The sequence below is a fragment of the Mustela nigripes genome, chromosome 6 (assembly GCF_022355385.1).
Source record: "Mustela nigripes isolate SB6536 chromosome 6, MUSNIG.SB6536, whole genome shotgun sequence".
NCBI classification, from domain to species: domain Eukaryota; kingdom Metazoa; phylum Chordata; class Mammalia; order Carnivora; family Mustelidae; genus Mustela; species Mustela nigripes.
The window spans coordinates 3,533,825-3,552,087 of NC_081562.1; the positions used below are offsets into that span (position 1 = coordinate 3,533,825).

Consider the following 18,263-nt stretch of genomic DNA (forward strand, 5'->3'; position numbering starts at 1 on the left):
CGTGGGGGCCAGCTGCTGTCTTCCCAGGTATTTGCGGAGTTACTTCCTGGACAAGTGGACCCAGGCCCGCCTCTCTGGCTGATCGCAGATAATTAGAACATTCTTCAAATATTTTGCCGGAGGATGCCCGAGAAGGAAGAATTAGAAAGCGCCCCGGGCCAGGAGCGTGGGCCGCAGGAGCTCTGGGCAGCTGGGCAGCAGGGACCGGGGCCGGGGATGGGGCCTCCGAGGGAGACAGGGCATCTGGACCAGGCCTGGCCAGGCTGTCCCCACCTCCCAGGGAGCTGGGGCTGGGTTGGGCGTTCAAGTCCAAGGCTAGCTCAGGGCTGGGGTGGGTGCGGGGCTACTTTGGGGATTCCTGCCCTGGGGAACTCACAGCTTGTGGGGGTGGATAAGCCTTACCTCGAAGGGCTTTAGGAAAGGCCTGAGGGGGTCGAGCACCGAGTCCTGGCCCCCTGGGGGGCAGGTGGGCGAAGGTCTCTGGGAGGAAGGGCTCTGCCATGGGGAGGTCAGTGGGTCTGGGAGGAGAGCAGAGGCGTGGGGGTGGAGTGATGTAGGAGGAGCGATAAGGGGGTGCCTGGGGCTGACCTCATGGGTGGTCCTTGCAGCCCTGATGGCTCAGGGAGGTAGGGGCCTGGCTCGGGCTCCAGGCCTGCCGTCCTGCTCTATGGGGCAGGGAGGTGGGTGACCCAGAGGGCAGAGGGGGCATGGGGAAGCCCTTTCACATCACCGCCAACCTTCCTAGAAGTGGTAGTCGCCCCCTGAGCAGGGGGAAGGGGACCCAGGGAGGGACAGCTATCCCCTGGTGACCCCCTCTGGTTCCTGTGGCTTGTGGGGGAGGGGTCAGGGCTGTTGAGGTCCAGCAGGCTCCATCATGAGGTCTGAGTTCTGGGAAGCGCTTGGATACTGCGTCACCCCCGTGGAGGGCTGCCCCGGTCCTAGCCTAGGGAACATTCCCAGGATTCTGTGGTCGGTTCAGGACAGGGGCTGCCCCAGCTCAGAAGCCTGGGAGTGGGGTGGGGGAGCTGCATTATGGCTGGTTCTCTGTCCAGAGAGGGGGTGCGGAAGAGGAGCTCAGGCCGGGCTGGGTAGAGGTCGCTGCTGTCGGTGGGGGGCCGGCCCCCTCTACCGGGGCATCTGTATCCTGGGCTGTGGTTTGTGGGGTCGGTTGGTGGGGAGTTTGTAAGGGAAACAGGATACTGAGGTGGGGGTGCCTGGGTCCCGTGGCCTCCTGAGGACGCAAGGCCACATCGTTGCCCGTCATCTTAGGGCCCTGCACACAGATCAGAGCTCGAAGCTTCCTCGGGGTCCAAGAGGCTGTTCGGCCACGTGGTCCCGTTTCTCTCCGGCTCTTCAAATAAAAAAGGCACAGCTTGTCCTGTCCCTGGTAGTACCAATGGATCAAAGCCCTCTCGAGGGCTACTTCGGGGCAGCCTTACCCCACAGGCCTGGACCCACTCTGCCTACCTCCCGCCACTAAGCGCTAGGCCTTCACGTGTGGATGGCTGTTTTCTCGGTCATACGTAGATTGGGAATAGAAGCTAATTTTTAAGTTAACCTGTAGCAGTCTAAGTGCAAACGTGAGTATGCCATGAGACCCCCCAGCTGCCTGCCCACCCAGCCTGCGCCTCTCCCCACCCCGCCCCACTAAGGATGTCTCAACTGCCTCTTGCTCCCTGTGGAAGCTGGGGGTCGCTGTTCACACTCAGTGGGTGTGAACGCTTCCATTCACGCATTCCACTCATTCCCTCTGCCCTCTTTCATTCACTCGCTCCGTGATGGCCACTGAGGGTCTGTGCCAGGCGCAGCGCCCAGTGCGGGAATAAGACCCCTGACACCCCGGGACCCGCAGCAGGGCGAGAGGCCGGACTGTTTGGAGAGAGTTCGTGACTCAGCCCCCAGCACGGACTGGGGTCCTCCTTCCAGAACCACTTGATGAAGGCTCCCAGAGCGGGTTGGCCCCCGTGGGGGCCTCCTGCCCCTCCCCCCGGGGGACCAGTGCGGGAGGATGGCTCTCCAGACGAACAAGCGAGCAGGCTCCCCACTATCTTTGAGGGTCAGAGACAGGGGTGAGGAGGCACGGGCCAGTCTGGGGGCACGAAGTGTGGGTCCCAAACCCTGTTCCCTACCCTCCCTCCCTGAGCTACTCAGCAGGTGGGTGGCTGGGCCTTTCTGGACCTCTGGTTCCTGTTCTGAGGGAGTAACATAATAATGATGATGATGATGATGATAATAATAATAATAAATACCTTCCCACTGAGGGATGCTCTTAGCCCAGAATCTAACGCCCGGGAGGTGTCCTTTCTGCCCCGAGACACTAACTCTGAACAGCATGAGGCATTTAGGTTAGACGCTTGGCTCCTGGGGCAGGATTTGGAAGGTCATGACCTCCCGAGTGAAGCAGGGGTGTCCTGTGTGGAGATAGGGGAGGGCAGCGTGGCTCTAGTCCTTGGCGGAGGGGGGACACTGGCTCCCCCATCCTTCTCCTCTCTGGGTCTCGGTGTCCCTGAGTATGAGATGGCCCAGATATTGTTCCCCAAGGATGTCAGGATAGGGAGGCCGCCCCAAGGAGCCCCCCACCTGGGCCTTGGCCAGAGTGGGGCTTGACCTAGATGGGGTCTTAACGCGATTCGGGCTGCACTCTGGCCCAGCCCGCTGCTGCCTGGAGGAGGTGGTGGCTGGCCCGGCCCACAGCAGCCTTCACAGCACCTGCTGAGGGAGACATTAGCAGTCACCCCCCCACCCCCCTGCCCCTTCCATGGCCGCCGGCACGGCACGCACAGACAAGGCACAAGGGCGTGATTGTCACCCTTCCTACTGTATTTCTCAAGCGTACTTTCCTTACTTTAACTTTTGTAAGAAAACGTGTTTTCATTCTGATTTTGCCAGCCCTAAGAAGTTTTGTATTGCAACATTTGGCTTTTCTGTTAAGATGTAACTTACATAAATACAGAGATCTCGAGTGGACCTCCTGATGCGTTTTTGCGGTGTGGGCATGCATGGAAACGATTTCTCAGCTTGGGTTGGAGAACCCAGCAGGCTCCCCGGGGCCCCCTCCCGGTCTGGGCCGCCGAGCTAAGGGTAGCTTCTGACGTGTGGAGCTTTTATGTTCTCCTGTCCGGCAGTGTGTGTGTGGGGGGTGTCACACGTGTTTTCACACACGTACACTGTTTGCCCTTTATCACTGCTGTCACCTCCTGCACGTGACGACGCCAGCCGTGGTCTCCTGCTGACGGACACCTGAGTGGTGGTTCCCAGTGTGTGCTGGAGACACCAGGGCGCGCCCTTGGTGAACGCGAGCACTTGTTTCCTGGGGTGTCTAGACCCTGGACTGCATCTGATCCAGGAATGAACCCAATCATGGTATGTGCGGCGGCGGGTGTTGCCAGTGTACACGTTGGTCCTCGTGATGAACACAGCTGGTCCCTGATCCCCACAGGGACTGGCTCCTGGGGGCTCAGTGAACGGAGGTCCCCAGGGAGGGTTAATAATAGCCAAGGTTGATGACGTCTCCTCACTGGCCGGCATCATGGACTCCGCCCAGCAGCGCTATCGGGATTCCCACCTTGCGGATGTGGAAGCCGAGGCACAGAAAGGTTAAGAAACGTACCTAAGGTCTCATAGCCCGGGCGAGGCAGAGCCAGGGTTCCATCCAAGCCGGCTGGCACCAGTGTCACATTCCCAGCCTCTGCCCTACAGGGCTGCCCGGTGGGTGACATGGTACCCGGCTAATGTCATGGCAAGGGTCTCACCCTCTTGCCTCTTCTGCACCACCTGTCACCTGGTTGTGTTCATCTCGCCCCTAACCCCTGGGATCCCCTAGTCCTAGAGGCAGCCCTGGCCCCTTGGGACCTCTAGCAGGTAGGATGAGCCTCCTCTTGTCTCTTGGCAGCCCCTGCTGGTGACCTGTGCCCGGGGCCAGGAAACTGCAGGCAGTGCCTGCGGCTTCGCACCTCTGGTGGGAGACCAGGGGCCCGTCCGCAGTCCCCGGGACAAGGCAGAAACCCCTTGTCCCGCAGGCTCCCTTCATGGGGCTGGCCCAGGCCGGGGCTGAGGACGTCTGCCCACTCATCCTGCCGTCTTACCTTTGTCCCAAGGCCGAGAGGAGTCTGGAACAGAACTTTCCATGGGAAAAGTCAGCAACTGAAGCCGGAGTGACCAGCCTGGTGTCTCTGTGCTCAGGGCCACTCGGCACCTCCCTGCCAGCTCTCCCAGGGCACCTGGGTGGGCAGCTGCAGGACGAGAAGCCCCCCGGGGTGGGGGGTCTTGCTGCTTGGGGTGCCAGTCAATCAGGGTGTGGCCTGCGTTCGCCCTCCTCCCCCCTGCTGCTCCCCTCTCCTCCCCCTCCTCCCCCCATGCCCCCTCCCTCTCCCCCACTTCCCCCCCATTCTTCCCCCCTCCTTGCCCCTCCTTGAGGTCACCGATTTCTAGTTACCACGCGTTTTGGGCCCTTTCCTCTCTGGCAGATTCCCTAACGAGGATTCCCATAACTGCAGCCCCCGCCCCTCCAGGTGGAAGAAAGAGCGTGGCCAAGGCTGGGGTGGGCCAGGCCTTCTCAGGGGGGCGGTGGGCAGACGCGCTGTGAGTGAACCGACCCGCGGGCTGCAGGGGAGGGAAGGGCAGGGTGGTAGGACTCCGGCCGTGGAAGCTGTCCATCGACCCGGACTGAAGGAATGAGTGACCTTGGAGGATTTTAAGCAAGAGAAGGAGTTAAAGCCGTGTTTAGAGACTAAGAAGTGGGCATAGTTTCCGGCTCTCGGCTCTGGTACTTGTTATGCACCTGCCATGGGCCTCTGCCTGCATTCTGGAAGCAGAGACCCGGCTCTGAGCCTGGCTGTGCAGCCCCAGGCACGCGCCCTAGCCTCTCTCAGCTGCGGTCTGCACAGCTCTGCCGCGAGGATGTTAGGAGAGAGGCCTGAGCCCGGCAGAGGCCCGTGTGGTCCGCGGCTGGTGTTCAGAATGCGCGTATCTCATTACATGAGTGGATCAACCCCCACATTTTAAAGAAGACAATTGCAAAATGATTTTGAATTAGCAGCTGTATCTGAGTATTTATGTTCCTGGCACAAAATACTGCGTGACTATCTTCCCTGATGTCTTCACCTCACCTCTGACCTGTGCTCTGGGTACTGGGGGCTGCCGGGGGCTCCTTTGCCCCCTGCTTCATTGGCTCCACACGTCCTGGGAAGCATACAAGTGGGGATCGGCTGGGCAAGGACCCTCTTGTCCCCTCCTGCCGAGCCCACCGCTGTCCAAGGGGGCAGAAGTCCTGTGCGTAGAGAGACTTTTAAAAAATTGGGTTTGAAATACACATAACATAAAATTCGCCACTTTAACCGTTGGAAAGTGTGTCAGGCAGCGGCGTATCGCACTCCCCATGGCCTCTTTTGGGCTCCATGACTCTGCCGCCACGCGCGCCCAGCCGGCTCTCCCCGCGTCTCCTCCCTGTGGCCCTGGGCGGCTGCGGGCCGCTTTCTGTCCTTCCCCGACACGTTGTGCAAATGCTGGCGTATGGCGCGCAGTCCGGGGGCCTGTATGCCCAGCGTACTGGATTTCAGGTCCCTCCCTGGAGGGTCGATGGTTCGGATGGACCACGGCCTGTCTGCCCATTCATCCCCTGGTGGACATCTGGGTTCTTTCCTCCTTCTGGCTCTTGGGGACAGCAATGCTATGAACATCCACCTCTCTTGAACACCTATCTTCACCTGTCTTCAGCTCTGGGCATAGACCAAGGAGTGGAATGGCCGGCCCCTATGATAATTCTACATTTCACTTTTTGAGGAACTTCCTGACGGTCGTCCACAGTGGCTGCCCCGTTTTGCCTTCCTGCTGGCGACGACGCACGAGGGCTCCAATGGCCCCACCGCCAGCCGACACCTGGCACTTCCTGTTGTTCTTTTTAAAATTAATTATTTTAATTAATTTATTTATTAAATTTATTTTATTCTTTTAAATTGTTTTTATTATTTATCAGTGAATAAATTTATTTGTCTATTAATTTTATTAATTAACTTAATTAATTGTTTTTATTCATGAATTTTATTAACATACGATGCATTATTTGCCCCAGGGGTACCTCGTCAGGGTTACACACTTCACAGCACTCGCCATAGCACATACCCTCCCCAACGTCCCTCACCAACCACCCTCTCCTGACCCCATCTTCCCCAAGCAACCCTCAGGCTTTCTGTTGTTCTGACCTCTTCACGGGAGTGCTATTCCGAGCCTTTTCACTTCCTGGTTGGCCATTTATCGCTCTTGGGAGAAATAGCTCTTCAAGTCCTTGGACCATTTTAATTTTTTTAAATTTCTTTATTATTTTTTAAAATTTTAAAACTTTACATTTTTTAAAAGATTTTATTTATTTATTGGACAGAGATCACAAGTAGGCAGAGAGGCAGGCAGAGAGAGAGGGGGAAGCAGGCTCCCTGCTGAGCAGAGCCTGATGTGGGACTCGATCCCAGGACCCTGAGATCATGACCTGAGCCGAAGGCAGAGGCTTTAACACGCTGAGCCCCCCAGGTGCCCCCCTTGGGCCGTCTTTAAGCTGGGTCATCTTTTGTTACCATCATTTGTGAATATTTACTCACTCATTCACTTGTTCAGCCAGTCCGCACTCATGGGCACCTACGGGATCAGTCCCAGGAACCCCACCTTTAGCCGGGACCTGGCCCTGTGCTCAGGGCCTTGTGGTCTGCTGGGAAGGCTGTGAAGAGCCACAGTGAGAGCCCACGGCTGAGGCTGGTACTCGAGAGACAAGTGCCCACTGTGTGTTTCCTCGGATGCCTGGGGGCCAAGGCGTCTGAGCTCAGGGGACTTGTGCTTGGGCACAGGCAGGTAGACTTTGCCTGACAGAAAAAGGGAGAAGGAAGGCATCCCAGGAAGAGGGACCAGCGCAAGCAAAGATGGTGGGGTGGTAGGAGCCAGATCCCGGAGGCCTCCGATTCCACGCCAAGGCACCTGGGGAGCTATGGATGGGCTTTGAGCAGGGGAGTGACACGGTCAGACCTGGGTCCTGGCAAGAGGGCTGGGGGGTCTGCTTGGAGGCGGGAGACCAGGGTTGCGGTGATCTGTTTCGGCCCCTGGGGTCCATCCTCAGTCCACTGAGGTCGCCCTGTTCAGAACCTGTTTGACCAAGCTCCCACCCCCAGCAGGGTTCTTGTCCCAGGCAGTGGAGGGGGGGGGGTCTGCACCCTGGAGATGGCTGGAAGAATTTGGGAATGTGAAGCTTTCAGTGTCCGGGATCCCAAGCGGGCTCCGTCCCGAGGCCTGGAGGCTGGTTCCCATCCATCTCAGTTCCCCGGGTCGGTTTTCTGAGCATCTACAATTACTTTGGGCTGAATTCCCCAGATTCCAGCCCGCTCCCAGCCCAGCCTGCCCAGATGCTCTTCCTCCGCGCCAGCCTTGGGCATTTCTGCCCATTGTGACCGTGGGACACCCAGGGGGGTCTTGGCCAGATTAGTGAGTGGGGCGGGCGGGCCGTGGGGATTGAGTGTCGCAGGGGGGCCCGGCCTGAGGCACGTGCTGTGTGCTCACGTCACATGGGGACTTTCCCAGCTGGCTGTGGGTGCTTGGCTGCCCTGGAAAAACACGGGCTTGTTTCTCTCCGGCCAGTGGGCAGGAGCAGGGAGCGCAGGGCGCCGGGAGGCCAGCGCACGGACGTCGGCTTTGGGGAGCCCCTGGCGGTCTCCCTCATTCCCACACTTTGTCCCTCACTAAGCCAGTCTGGTCTCTGGTTTGGAAGCCAGGTGGCACTCTGAAACTCAGCTGTTGCCCGTAGGTCTGCCCAAACCAGCCCCCAACTCCTTCCCGCTTGCTGTCCTCCCCCCGCCCCCGCCCCCGCCCCCGGGCGCTCAGAAACTAATAAGGGTTTCTGCTCAGGAGGACAGTTTGGTGGGTCCTCAAAAGCCGACCATATGACCCAGCAATTCCACTCCTCGGAATATGCCCCCCCAAAACTGAAAACAGGGACTCAAACAACACCTTACACGCCCGTGTTCGTAGCAGCACCAGCGGCCGCTAGCTGGTACGTGGATACACACAAGAGGGTCGCTGCACACGATGGAATATTACTCAGCCCCAGAAGGGATGGAAGCACGGACACCTGTCACAGTGGGGCTGAACCCCGGAAACATGATGCCAAGTGAGAGCAGCCAGACACGGAAGGGCACAGATTATGTGACCTCATCTCTCCGAAAAGTCTAGAATCGCAGATTCATGGTTGCAGGGCCTGGGGGAGGGAAGGGGATAGGGAGTGTCTGCTGAGGGGCATGGTGTTTCATTTTGGGGTGAGGAAAATATGTTGGAACGTGACTGAGTGCTGCAGACCCGAACCCTTGAAAATGGTTACCTGTACAGGAGGGGAATGTCCTCTCCGAAAAGAAACACACCAGGAACAGCTCATGTGAACAGCGGGAGCCTGGCAAGTGCCCTCCAGTGTCCAGAGGGCTCCAGATTAGTGACATGGCGCCCCCAGGGGGCCACTCTGAGGATACAATGTTGCAAAGAGGACCCTGCCCAGCCCAGCACATACTAGGTGCTCAATTCACATCTGCCTCTAGTTCCTCCCGAGTCTACGCAGTCATCCAGAAACAAGTGAATGACAATAGCAGCCGTCCCCGTGGATGCAACCTTTCTCCCTGCAGTTGTCTGGTCTGAGCCTATGTGGTAGTAGTGGTGCTGGGCTGGGGGGCAGATGTGTTACACTCCCATTTCACGGATGTGAATACTGAGGCTCAGAGAGGCAGAGCGCCTTCCCAAGATTACAGATGGGTTGCAAGGGGAGTTAGGTTTGGCTCCCAGCAGGACCAGCCAGCTCAGCAGTCCTGCCTGGGCCAGGAGCTGTTAGTGTTGGGGAAGCCCAGTGGTCAGGCGTTGGGGGTATACTCTCGGGGGTGGCTGGGCGAATCCTAGGCGTGAAGTCCTCTGACCCGGAGTCTGTGTGTCTGACTCAGAGGCATGGGGAGCTGGGGTTCTTGCATTCTGTGGGACTGTTGACTCCCGGGACTTGTGACCCACGGCTCTGGCCGTGCGGAGGCTGAGAAGGTAGGCATGAGCACCTTTGCAGGCTGGGATCACGTGTTTTGGTCCAGGGGAGATGGATTCTCTAGGACAGGGATCTGTGTTTTGTTCCCTGGTGGCAGAGCTTGGCATGTAGGGCGCCTAGAGTCCACCAGCTGACCGAGAGACTGAGTGAGGCAGGACGGCAGGCCGAGGGCGAGCTGCCCCGCACCACCACTCACCTCCCCGTGTCCTCTCCCCTCTCTGCAGAGCGCTGTCGTCCGTTGTGGCCCTGGGAGCCAACATCATCTGCAACAAGATCCCCGGCTTGGCCCCGCGGCAGCGCGCCATCTGCCAGAGCCGGCCCGATGCCATCATCGTGATTGGGGAGGGGGCGCAGATGGGCATCAACGAGTGCCAGTACCAGTTTCGCTTCGGACGCTGGAACTGCTCCGCCCTCGGCGAGAAAACCGTCTTCGGGCAAGAGCTCCGTGTAGGTAAGGGCGCCTCAAGGCTTGCAGGGACCCAGCCACGGTCTCGGGGCTCTGGGGGCCAGGCACTCGCCCCCCACCCCTCAGGAAGCTGTGCGGGGCTGCCCACCCTCCCTGGGCGGCACGAGCCCCAGTGTCTCTACAAGCCTGGCCTGGAGGGGGCAGCACCCCAGGGAGACCCCACTTGTGTGAGTGGCCGAGGGGTGTCTTGCCGGGCCGTGGGGCTGGAGGACGCGGCACTTTGGCAAGGCTGAGAGCCCCTGGGCGGCCAGCGGGTAGCGCAGTGTGGCGGTTAGAGACGCAGGGCTCGGCGGCTGTGTGGAAGGAGGCACGCCGCATCATCTCTCCCTGCCTTCGTCTGTGTTCGTCTGTGTCCTGCAGGGGGGTTTGGGGTGTGGGGGCTGGAGGCGACTGGTGCCCTTTATGGGGAAGTGTTCCAGGCAGAGGGAGCTCGCAAGCAGAGACGCGTGGGATGCTGTGCGCACACGTGTGCGAGCGCCGAGGAATCCGACAGGCTGGCGGGCAGGGCGGGGGGCAGGGGGTGCAGGGGGAGTGGGGCTGGGGAGGGGCCTGGGCCTCCGATGCTCTGGGCAGTGGCAGCTACTGCAGGGCGCCAAGCAGGAGTGGCCAGAGGTCTGCTGGCCGTGTCCCAGTGTGCCGTGTCCTGCTCCTAGATCACATGCGCCACCTCCGTGTCCTCACACAGCCCCGACGGAGGCTCCCCGGTGCCCATTTTACAGGGAAGGGGACTGAGGCCTAGTTGGGAAGAGCTCAGAGGGCAAAGTGGGACTTGCAGAGCCTCACCTCGATTGGAACTCAGCTCCGTGACCCTGGGCATGGCCCTTGGGGCCACTCAGGGCCTCCGGGTCCTCAGCCGTAACATGAGCTCCGAGCGAGCCGGCTGTCACCTGGGCCCCCAGGGCCTCTCCCGGGCTTCTCCCGGGCCTACACACAGTAGGTTCACGAGAAACTGCCTTTGAGCTGGTGGGGGTGGGAGGAGAGGCGACCTGCCCTTCCAGGAGGGTCAGACGGGGGCGCAATCACTTGGAGGCACCGTGCCAGGCTTGCGGGGTACCCTGCGATTTCAGACCCCCACCTGCAGGCAGAGCACGTCCTTCCGGTCCCAGTGGGCCAAGGAGCCACAGCTGCTGGGACCCAGGCCAGAGCCAAGCTCTGCGGGGCTTGGAACGCCTGGCATAGGGCTGGGGTGGCGCAGGGGAAAGCCCCTGAGGCCCCTTTGTGGTGAGCAGCCTGTGGGTGGCACCTGGCAGAGGCGGGAGGGTGGCCCCACCCCCTCCCGGGGGCCCCACCACCCAAGTTTAGCTCCCTCCCTGCAGGTGCCTGCAGGGGAGGGCGGGGCTCCCTGCTCCATCCTCTGCAGGGGGGAGGGAGTCCTCGCCGGGTGCCTGGTGCCTGCTCTCTGCCTGCTTCCTGCCTGCTCCCTGCCAGGGGTCCGCTTGCCTCCCTGGCCCCTCGCTCCCGAGACTCTGGTCTCTGAGGCCACTGCGAGCAACCCCACGGCGCCGCTGAGTCAGGAGGTCACCTGCGGCTGCAGGTTCACGCATGACGGACTGGGGCTCCGATCCCGGTCCACATCTCCCACCGCGAGGGTTAACCTGCTTCTTCACCATGGGGAGAGACACGCAGTGGACATGGTCCTGTGGCTGGGCAGGGTGGTGGGCGCTTGGACTTGCAAGAGACAAAGGCAGTGAGGGAGCTGTGGCCACTCAGAGACCCTTCTCAGGGTAGGGTCCCAGGCAGGGGGAGGCTCACATGTGGTCCACAATAAATGCCAATAAAAAGGCCAAGTGGAGAGGTTTTGGCCCCAGCCCATGACCCGTGCCGCACCCCCTGCCCCATAGTGGACACTTACCAGTGCCCACCCTCATTACCTTTACTGGCCGGGATCATGGCTAACAGCTCCCAGCTCTTCCTTCTTGGAGACCAGTCCTGGGCCCAGCACGAGCCCAGGAAGGTCTGCAGCTTGGCCTTGAAGGGAGGGTCTGCTGCAGCCACAGACAGACTCACTCAGGGGGGGCTAAATTCTGCCCTTGCCTGGGTGGGGGCGCCCTGCTCTTCATGGCTTGGGCTTCTCGGCCTCTGCTTCCAGGGAGCCGACCTGAGGCACCTCCTCTCCCTTCCACGAGCGTTTCAGAGGCAGTTTTCGGCCGCGCTCTCTGCTCCCAATACGTGCCCTCCATCCCACACCTTCTAGTTCCCGCCACCCCTGTCCAGGCTGTTAATGACCTCCGTGTGGGCGACTGCGCCCCTCTGCCGTATCTGGGCTCCAGCTCACCGGGGCTTCCTCTTGTCACTCTGGCTGTGTCTCCTGAGCCCTGAGCCCAGCCCCAGTCATTTCTCCCCTGCGGCCAAGACCAGTGTGGCTGCTCCCTGGGGAGCACTCAGTAAGCGTCACCCGAGGGGACCTCTGGCTCAACAGGCTCGGCCTCTTGCTGCTTAAATCTGCCATGCTTGCCTCCCCCCTGACCTAAGCACCTGTTGCCTCAGCAGAAACCTGCGTTTCCCTGCCCACCCCCCCCCCTGCCCCCCCGCCCCTGCAGGGCCTGCCTCTCTGTCCCTCCCCAGGCAGCTGTCCATGCCTCCTCCTGCCCCCCCTCCAGTCCTGGTCATGCCATGTCACTCCCTTCCTCCAAAACCTGCAGTAGCTCCCTGTTACCCCAGGATAAAGGTAACTCCTTCACCCAGAGTCTGGGTGATCCCTGTCACGCCTCCCCCCCCCCCCCCTTCATCCCTTCTGGAAACCAGAGCGTCTCCCTGGCTGACTTCCTCCTCTCCCCAGAGCATGCCAACCCTTGGCTCCTCGGTGGCTTTGCCCCCGCTGCCCGCAGCCCTGGGAGGCCTGTCCCCTCTGCTCTGCTTGTTCACAGCTCGTTTCCCCGGAGAAGGCTCTTTCCCCCTCCCTGGCTCTTCCTGTCCACAGCCAGGCCAGGCACATTCGGGAGCTTCGTCCTCCAGGTCCCTCAGCCCCGGGGCCGGCTCTTCCTTCACCCTGCCCCGGGGGGTGGGAGGGGTGGGCTCCCTACCACCTGGGCCGAGGCCTCCTGCCCTGCCGAAGCCCTCCCTGGCTCCAGGCCGGCCCCTGTGAGGGAAGGCCCGGCTCCCGTTTTAGCCGGGAGGGCTCTGGCTTCGGGGGTCCTGCGGGCGCCGTGACGGGGGTCCGAGCGGGCACCTGTCCCTCCCAGGACTCAGCTGCTGGGAGTCACGAGCAGGAAGTGGGGCTGAGTGGCACAGCCCGCCCCTGTCAGAGGCATGAGGCCGCCCCGGGCACGAGACGGGAGACGGGCCATGAGCTGGCAGGCAGCCGGGGGCACTCGTGGGAGCAGCCGCTCAGGCGGTGCTGATTAATGAATGATTGGCCCCAAGTGGGGGGGATGTCCTGGGTAGGCAGGAGGGCCCCCTTCAGGCTTTGCCTGTGACCTTGGGCCATACCTCAATCTTGAGAGCCGAAGGGAAAGCCCTCAATGGGCAAATGAACCCCTGTGCAAGGTTCCAGTCCCTTTTCCAGCAGCTGGTGCTATTCTTTGTATAACTCCAGGAACGGGGAGCTCACTCTGCCACACGAGAGAGATCTTCCTAATGCTGCTGCACTGGCTTTGCCCTGAGGCGCACCCCCCCCCCCCAGGAGCCACTTGTTCTGCTCCCTTCAGGGAGTCAAGACCCCCACACAGTGTCACCTCATGTCTGGCGGCAACCCCCCCACCGGCAACAAGAGGCCCCCCCAGGCCTATTTCCTGGCTTAGCGAGGATGCTTGTGACCAGGCCCCTCTGGACCCGGCTCTTCTGTTAGCTGGCAGTGAGCTTGGGGAGGGGGTGACCGTGTCCCCAGCTCTTCCGCCCTGGGGTAGGGGCGCAACACGAGAGCCGGGTGGTAAACTTGTTTCCCAGGGATGCTTGTTAGACACTTGGGCCCCCAGGGACCCAGAACAAGGCAGAGCATCTCTTACAGGCACAGTCATTGGGTTGGGACTGTCGAATGGGGCTTCCCTGACGGGGTGATGCATGAGATGGGACCCAAGGGAGAATCCGAGTGACCCAGCCCGGCCTAGGGTGAGTGTAAGGAAGTGGGTTCCAGGCAGAGGGGACAAGTGCCAAGGCCCAGAGGCCAGAAAGTGGCTGGTATTTTCTAGGAACTGCGGAAGGGTGACCCAGGGAGCTGGGAGCTGGGAGTCCGGTGGAGGGGCAGAGCTGGGGCTCAGGGACCCCGAGGACCCACAGAAGGCAAGGGAGGTTCTGAGCAGGAGAGGGACTTCTCTCGAACACTGGTACCCTCCAGCCACTGCCCCACCCCCGCCTGAGCCCCGAGCCCCGTGGGACCCACTGGCAGTGGACAGGGGGGCTGCGGCTCCAGCTCTCACCCGCACCCCCCCGCTACCAGGGAACGCTGAGTCCCGCCCATCATGTGCAGCCTCAGACATGACCAGGCATAGGGGCCACCCCTAATCCTGGCTCACGTGGCTGCCCGGGGCTGGCGGCTGGCTCTGCGGCAGGGGCTCAGCAAAGGCCATCGGGTCCTGGACAGTCCGAGGGGGCAGAGTGACCTCTGAGTATCTGAGGGTCTCGAGACTTCCAAATCAGCCACGGGCAGGATCCTTGGAGAAGGCGGCCGACCCTGTGCCCGGGCGCCTTGCCTGCGGTTTTGCTGTCCGGGGCCCAAGGGAGGCGTGACATGGGTTTCCGGGAGGGACGAGGGCTCCGGCCACTGTTGGCCGATGTGCACACATGGACAAGTGCCCTAAGTGTCAGGTACACGACAGATTTTGGGAAACTTCCAAAGGAAAAGAGCAAGTAAATACCCCTTTGCTGACCTTTACGACAGTCCCGCGTTGGCGTGGTGACGTCTGGATGCCGGCTAATGACACGAGCTTACCAAGTCCCCCTGCTTATTCTCACTCTCAAGTGACATGTGGGGCTCACGTAGGACTTCTGCTGGGTGGTGCCGTTCTCAGGGGCGCGGCCTGGGCAGGGCCGGCGCAGACACTCGTACCCAGATCCAACTGTCTCCACTCTGGAGCGATGGTGCTCCGGCTTCGGGTGCAGCAGATGGGGAGGGGACAGAGAGTCACACTCGCTGGCTGCTTCCTGGGGCAGGGCAGGAGTGGGAGGGTGAGGGCCTGCATGCATGGAGCGCCTGCTGTATGTCAGTCCAGGGGGGCCGGGAGGCAGAGTGAAGGCCACCCCGGGAGTGAGAGCAGGGAGAGCCAGTGAACCAGCTGCCCTGGGCCCCCACTGTGTACCTTGGGCACAGGCTCGCGCTCTCTCCGTCTGTGTACCCACCCATACCAGGGGCTGAGGCTGGGGCCAGGACTCAGCTGGAACTTGGGGTCTGTCGTCAGGGTGGGGGCAGCTACGAAGGCCCTCCACTTCCTCTGCGCCCACTCTGGGGTTCTGCCCAAGGCTCTCACGGACAAGGGGTCCAGGGCTCCGGGCTCCGGGCTCCAGGCTCTGGTCTACGGAGGCAGGACACAGATCACAGGGTGGGCAAGCCTCACCTTTGGCCTTTGAGGGTCAAGGCCTGGCTGGACCTCAGCTGTTCTCCAAGCCTGACTCCTTCGGTGTTGAGAGAATCACTTCTGTTCTGCCTGCAGCCCCTCCAAGGCCACTGCGGGTGGGCCCTTCCCTCGGGCTCGTCCCAGCTCTACTGTCCACACATCAGAGACGTTGAGACGGAGGATCATGACCCACCCAAGGTCACGGAGCACTAGGGCCTCGAGGGTTGAACCGGGCAGGCCAGCCCCGTGTCCCAGCAGAACTCCTGGCACCAGGGGCCAGGATAGACTCAGGGAGGAAGGGGTTCTGATGCCACCGTGTCCCCACACAGCTGCGGTCATATGCCACAGCTGGGACGAGGCACCGTTCATAAGCGCAGGCTGTTCGAGGCTGACCTCCCTGCTGGACGGTCACAAGAGGGGCTGCCGGAAGCCAGGGTACACCAGGGGCCTTCCACCCCCCCCCCCCCCCCAGAGCTCCAGGGAAGGGTGCCAGCTCTTGGAAGGCCATCCCAGCTTGGGACACAGATCCCGAGGCTCTGGCTCGGGGGGGTCCCTCGCAATGTGGCCCTAAGCCAGGCTCTGCCCCCTCTGGGCCTGGGGACCCCCGTGCCCAGCTGGAGCGCGGCCCACGTCGAGGGTGGCTGCGTGGCACGTGAGGGCATCCCTGGGTCAGAACAAAGGCCTCGGGCGCTCAGGCGCTGCCGGCGTGTTCGGACCTGGTGTGTGCTTTTTCCAGGGCTCTGTTTGTGACAGGAGCAGGCAGAGCTTAGTGTGTAGACCATGACTAAACCACAGGTGAGCTGGGGTGGGGGCCTGAGGCCCGGGGCTCTGGGCGCCCTCCTTCAGTTGCACAAACAGGGATTTAGGAAGTTGCTGGGCTTGGACGTGTCCCTGGGGCCGCTGAATCTCCATTGTCCCCTGCCTTGTGCTGGGGTCCCCGAGCCTGAGCCCCATGTGTGCAGTAGGAGTTGTGAGCCTGGGGCCGGTGGCTGAGCCCTGTCTGCGGCCAAGGGGCCAGGAAGCCTCACTGGCCCCACCCTGGGTCCCTGGGCATCCCCCCCCCAGCTCCTGCTCCCTGACACCTGGATGTGGGCACTGCGCCTGCGTGCCTGGGTGACACAGGAGCGGCTGACCTGGCCTGGATGTCGCCTGCCTCCCTCGCCTCAATCTCTCCACCCGTGAACTGGGGATGGGGACGGTATTCCCAGACACTTCTAGGCTTGGGAGAGGCGGGGTCCCACTGGCCAGGCCTCAGGCCTGGAGGACTCGGGGACCACTCCAACCCTTGTCCCTACCCCACCCCAGCCCCGGCTTCTCTGTTCTGACCTGCTTCCCAGGAAGATCCAAAATCTCCCGGCTAAAGAGGATTAGAACCCATGGCACTGGCTTCATTCCCGTGCTACAGGGGGAAACAGGCTCAGGGGAGTGAAAGGCTGGGTGGCCCCCGGTTCCACCTGGGTTGGCCCCCGTGATGGTCAACAGCAGGGCCAGAGGCCCCCAGGCAGGGCTTCAGAGCCCAGCTTCCCCTGCTTCCGCTGCATCCTGGGGGCCTCAATCTGCTCATGGCCAAGGCAGCTCCTTGATTTCCCCCAAAACTAAACCTCTGCACCCCAGTCTCGGCGACAGCCCCACCATCTGCCCAAGCCCCCCTTCAGGAGACTTCTGGACTTATCTTTCCCTAAACCCTCACCAAGTCCACCTGCTGGTCTCACTGCTTCCACACTTAGACTGTGTCCCAGGCCTGGCCTATCTCACTTCCTCTGCCTGGCCAGCCACTAGTGTTTCCTACCCAGACGTGTATGCCCTGGTCCCACTGCGCTGCCCACAGCCAGCCAGAGGCGCCCTTTCAATGTTGGTCACAGTGGAACCCTTAAAGTCCAGCCCCCTCCCCATGGGCTCCCCAAGTCGACGTGGTATGGCCCATTTCATGTTTCACCCTCTCCCCGGGGTCAGACCACTCACGCCATCTTGTTCCCTTCTCGGGGCTTAGCCTTGCAGTATCCTCTGCCTGCACACTGTTCCCTGCACTCGTGCATGACTTATATCTCATCCTGCAAGATGTCCCCAGGAGAGGCCCTCCCTGGTCACCCCCAAGTCATCTGCCTGTGCTCTCAGGGAACCCCCTCCGGGCTGTGTGCTTGGCCCTGACCTGACCTGGGGGCCTCACCCCTGGGGGCTCTGGGGGTTTGGCCAGGAGAGTGGGCTGTGCTTGGTGTTGGGGGCACCGGCAGCCCAGGTCGCAAGTCGTGGCTATCGGGATGGGAGGTAGGACAGCGTGCTTTCCCTGTCCGTCGGGTGGGGAGCGGTCTGAGCGTGACTCTGGGATCCCGGGTCACATCCCAGCTCTGTGGCTGGCCTGCTGTGTGACCTTGGGCCAGTCACCTGCCTCCTCTGAGCCCAGCATCCTAACCATTACTGTTTAAATAGAAGAGAAGTTGTGCACAACCACTAAAAACCATCAAATACTGTATGTTTTTAAGACAGCTTGTTGAGGGAGAATCCACATAACCCACAACTCGTCTGTTTCAGTGCCCAATTCTGTGTTTTCTCGTCTCTTCACGGAGTTGTGCACCCAACATCGCCTTAATTTTAGAACATTGTCCTCACTGCGGAGAGAAACCCCACACCCCTCGGCTATCACCCTCCAAGCCCCCAGCCTCTGACTATGCTCATCTGCTTCCTGTCCTTATGGGTGCCCCTATTCTGGGAATCTCACCTCAGTGGGATCGCACACCAGATGGTGACCTTGGACCTTGGACCTTGGACCTTGGATGGTTGACCTTTGCTGGTGTCTCTCACTCCATACGTGTTGTGGAGCGTGTCGCCCTCCATGGCGTGGCGTGTGTCCATGTTCGAGTCGTTCCTGGGGTGGGGAACTGTTCCCTTTTTGGCCCGCCCACCTCTTGCGGATCCGTTCGTTGCGACGGACACGGGCAGCTGCCAACGCCGCCGCCGTGTTTACAGCGCAGCTCCCGTGTGGACACATGTGTTCGGGTCTCCTGGGGCCACACCCTGCAGGGGATTTCTGCGTCCTGTAGTGATTCTATGAGGAGCTGCCCCAGTGTTTCCAAAATGGCTGTGGCACTTTCCATCCCCTCCCCCCATGAGCCCGTGAGGGTTCTGGTGTCCCGTGTCTGCGCTGACACTTACTATTGTCCGTCTGACTTGTTTTACTCATCCCGGCGGGGCTGGAATGGCAGCCTACTGTGGTTTCAATCGGCATTTTCTAGATGGCTCGGGACATCGAACATCTTTCCTGTGC

The 18,263-nt window shown here is 61.1% G+C and overlaps 1 protein-coding gene across 3 annotated transcripts in view; it reads left to right on the plus strand.

Annotated features, from left to right (window-relative positions):
• WNT7B (Wnt family member 7B) overlaps window positions 1-18,263 on the plus strand; it is a 47,594-nt gene that overhangs the window by 15,273 nt on the left and 14,058 nt on the right. For 2 of the 3 annotated variants that reach the window (XM_059401782.1, XM_059401781.1), the window contains exon 2: window positions 9,271-9,497. In XM_059401782.1, the coding sequence (XP_059257765.1) occupies window positions 9,271-9,497 (227 nt within the window). The remainder of the gene's footprint in view (window positions 1-9,270; window positions 9,498-18,263) is intronic. The other variant, XM_059401780.1, reaches the window with a different exon arrangement.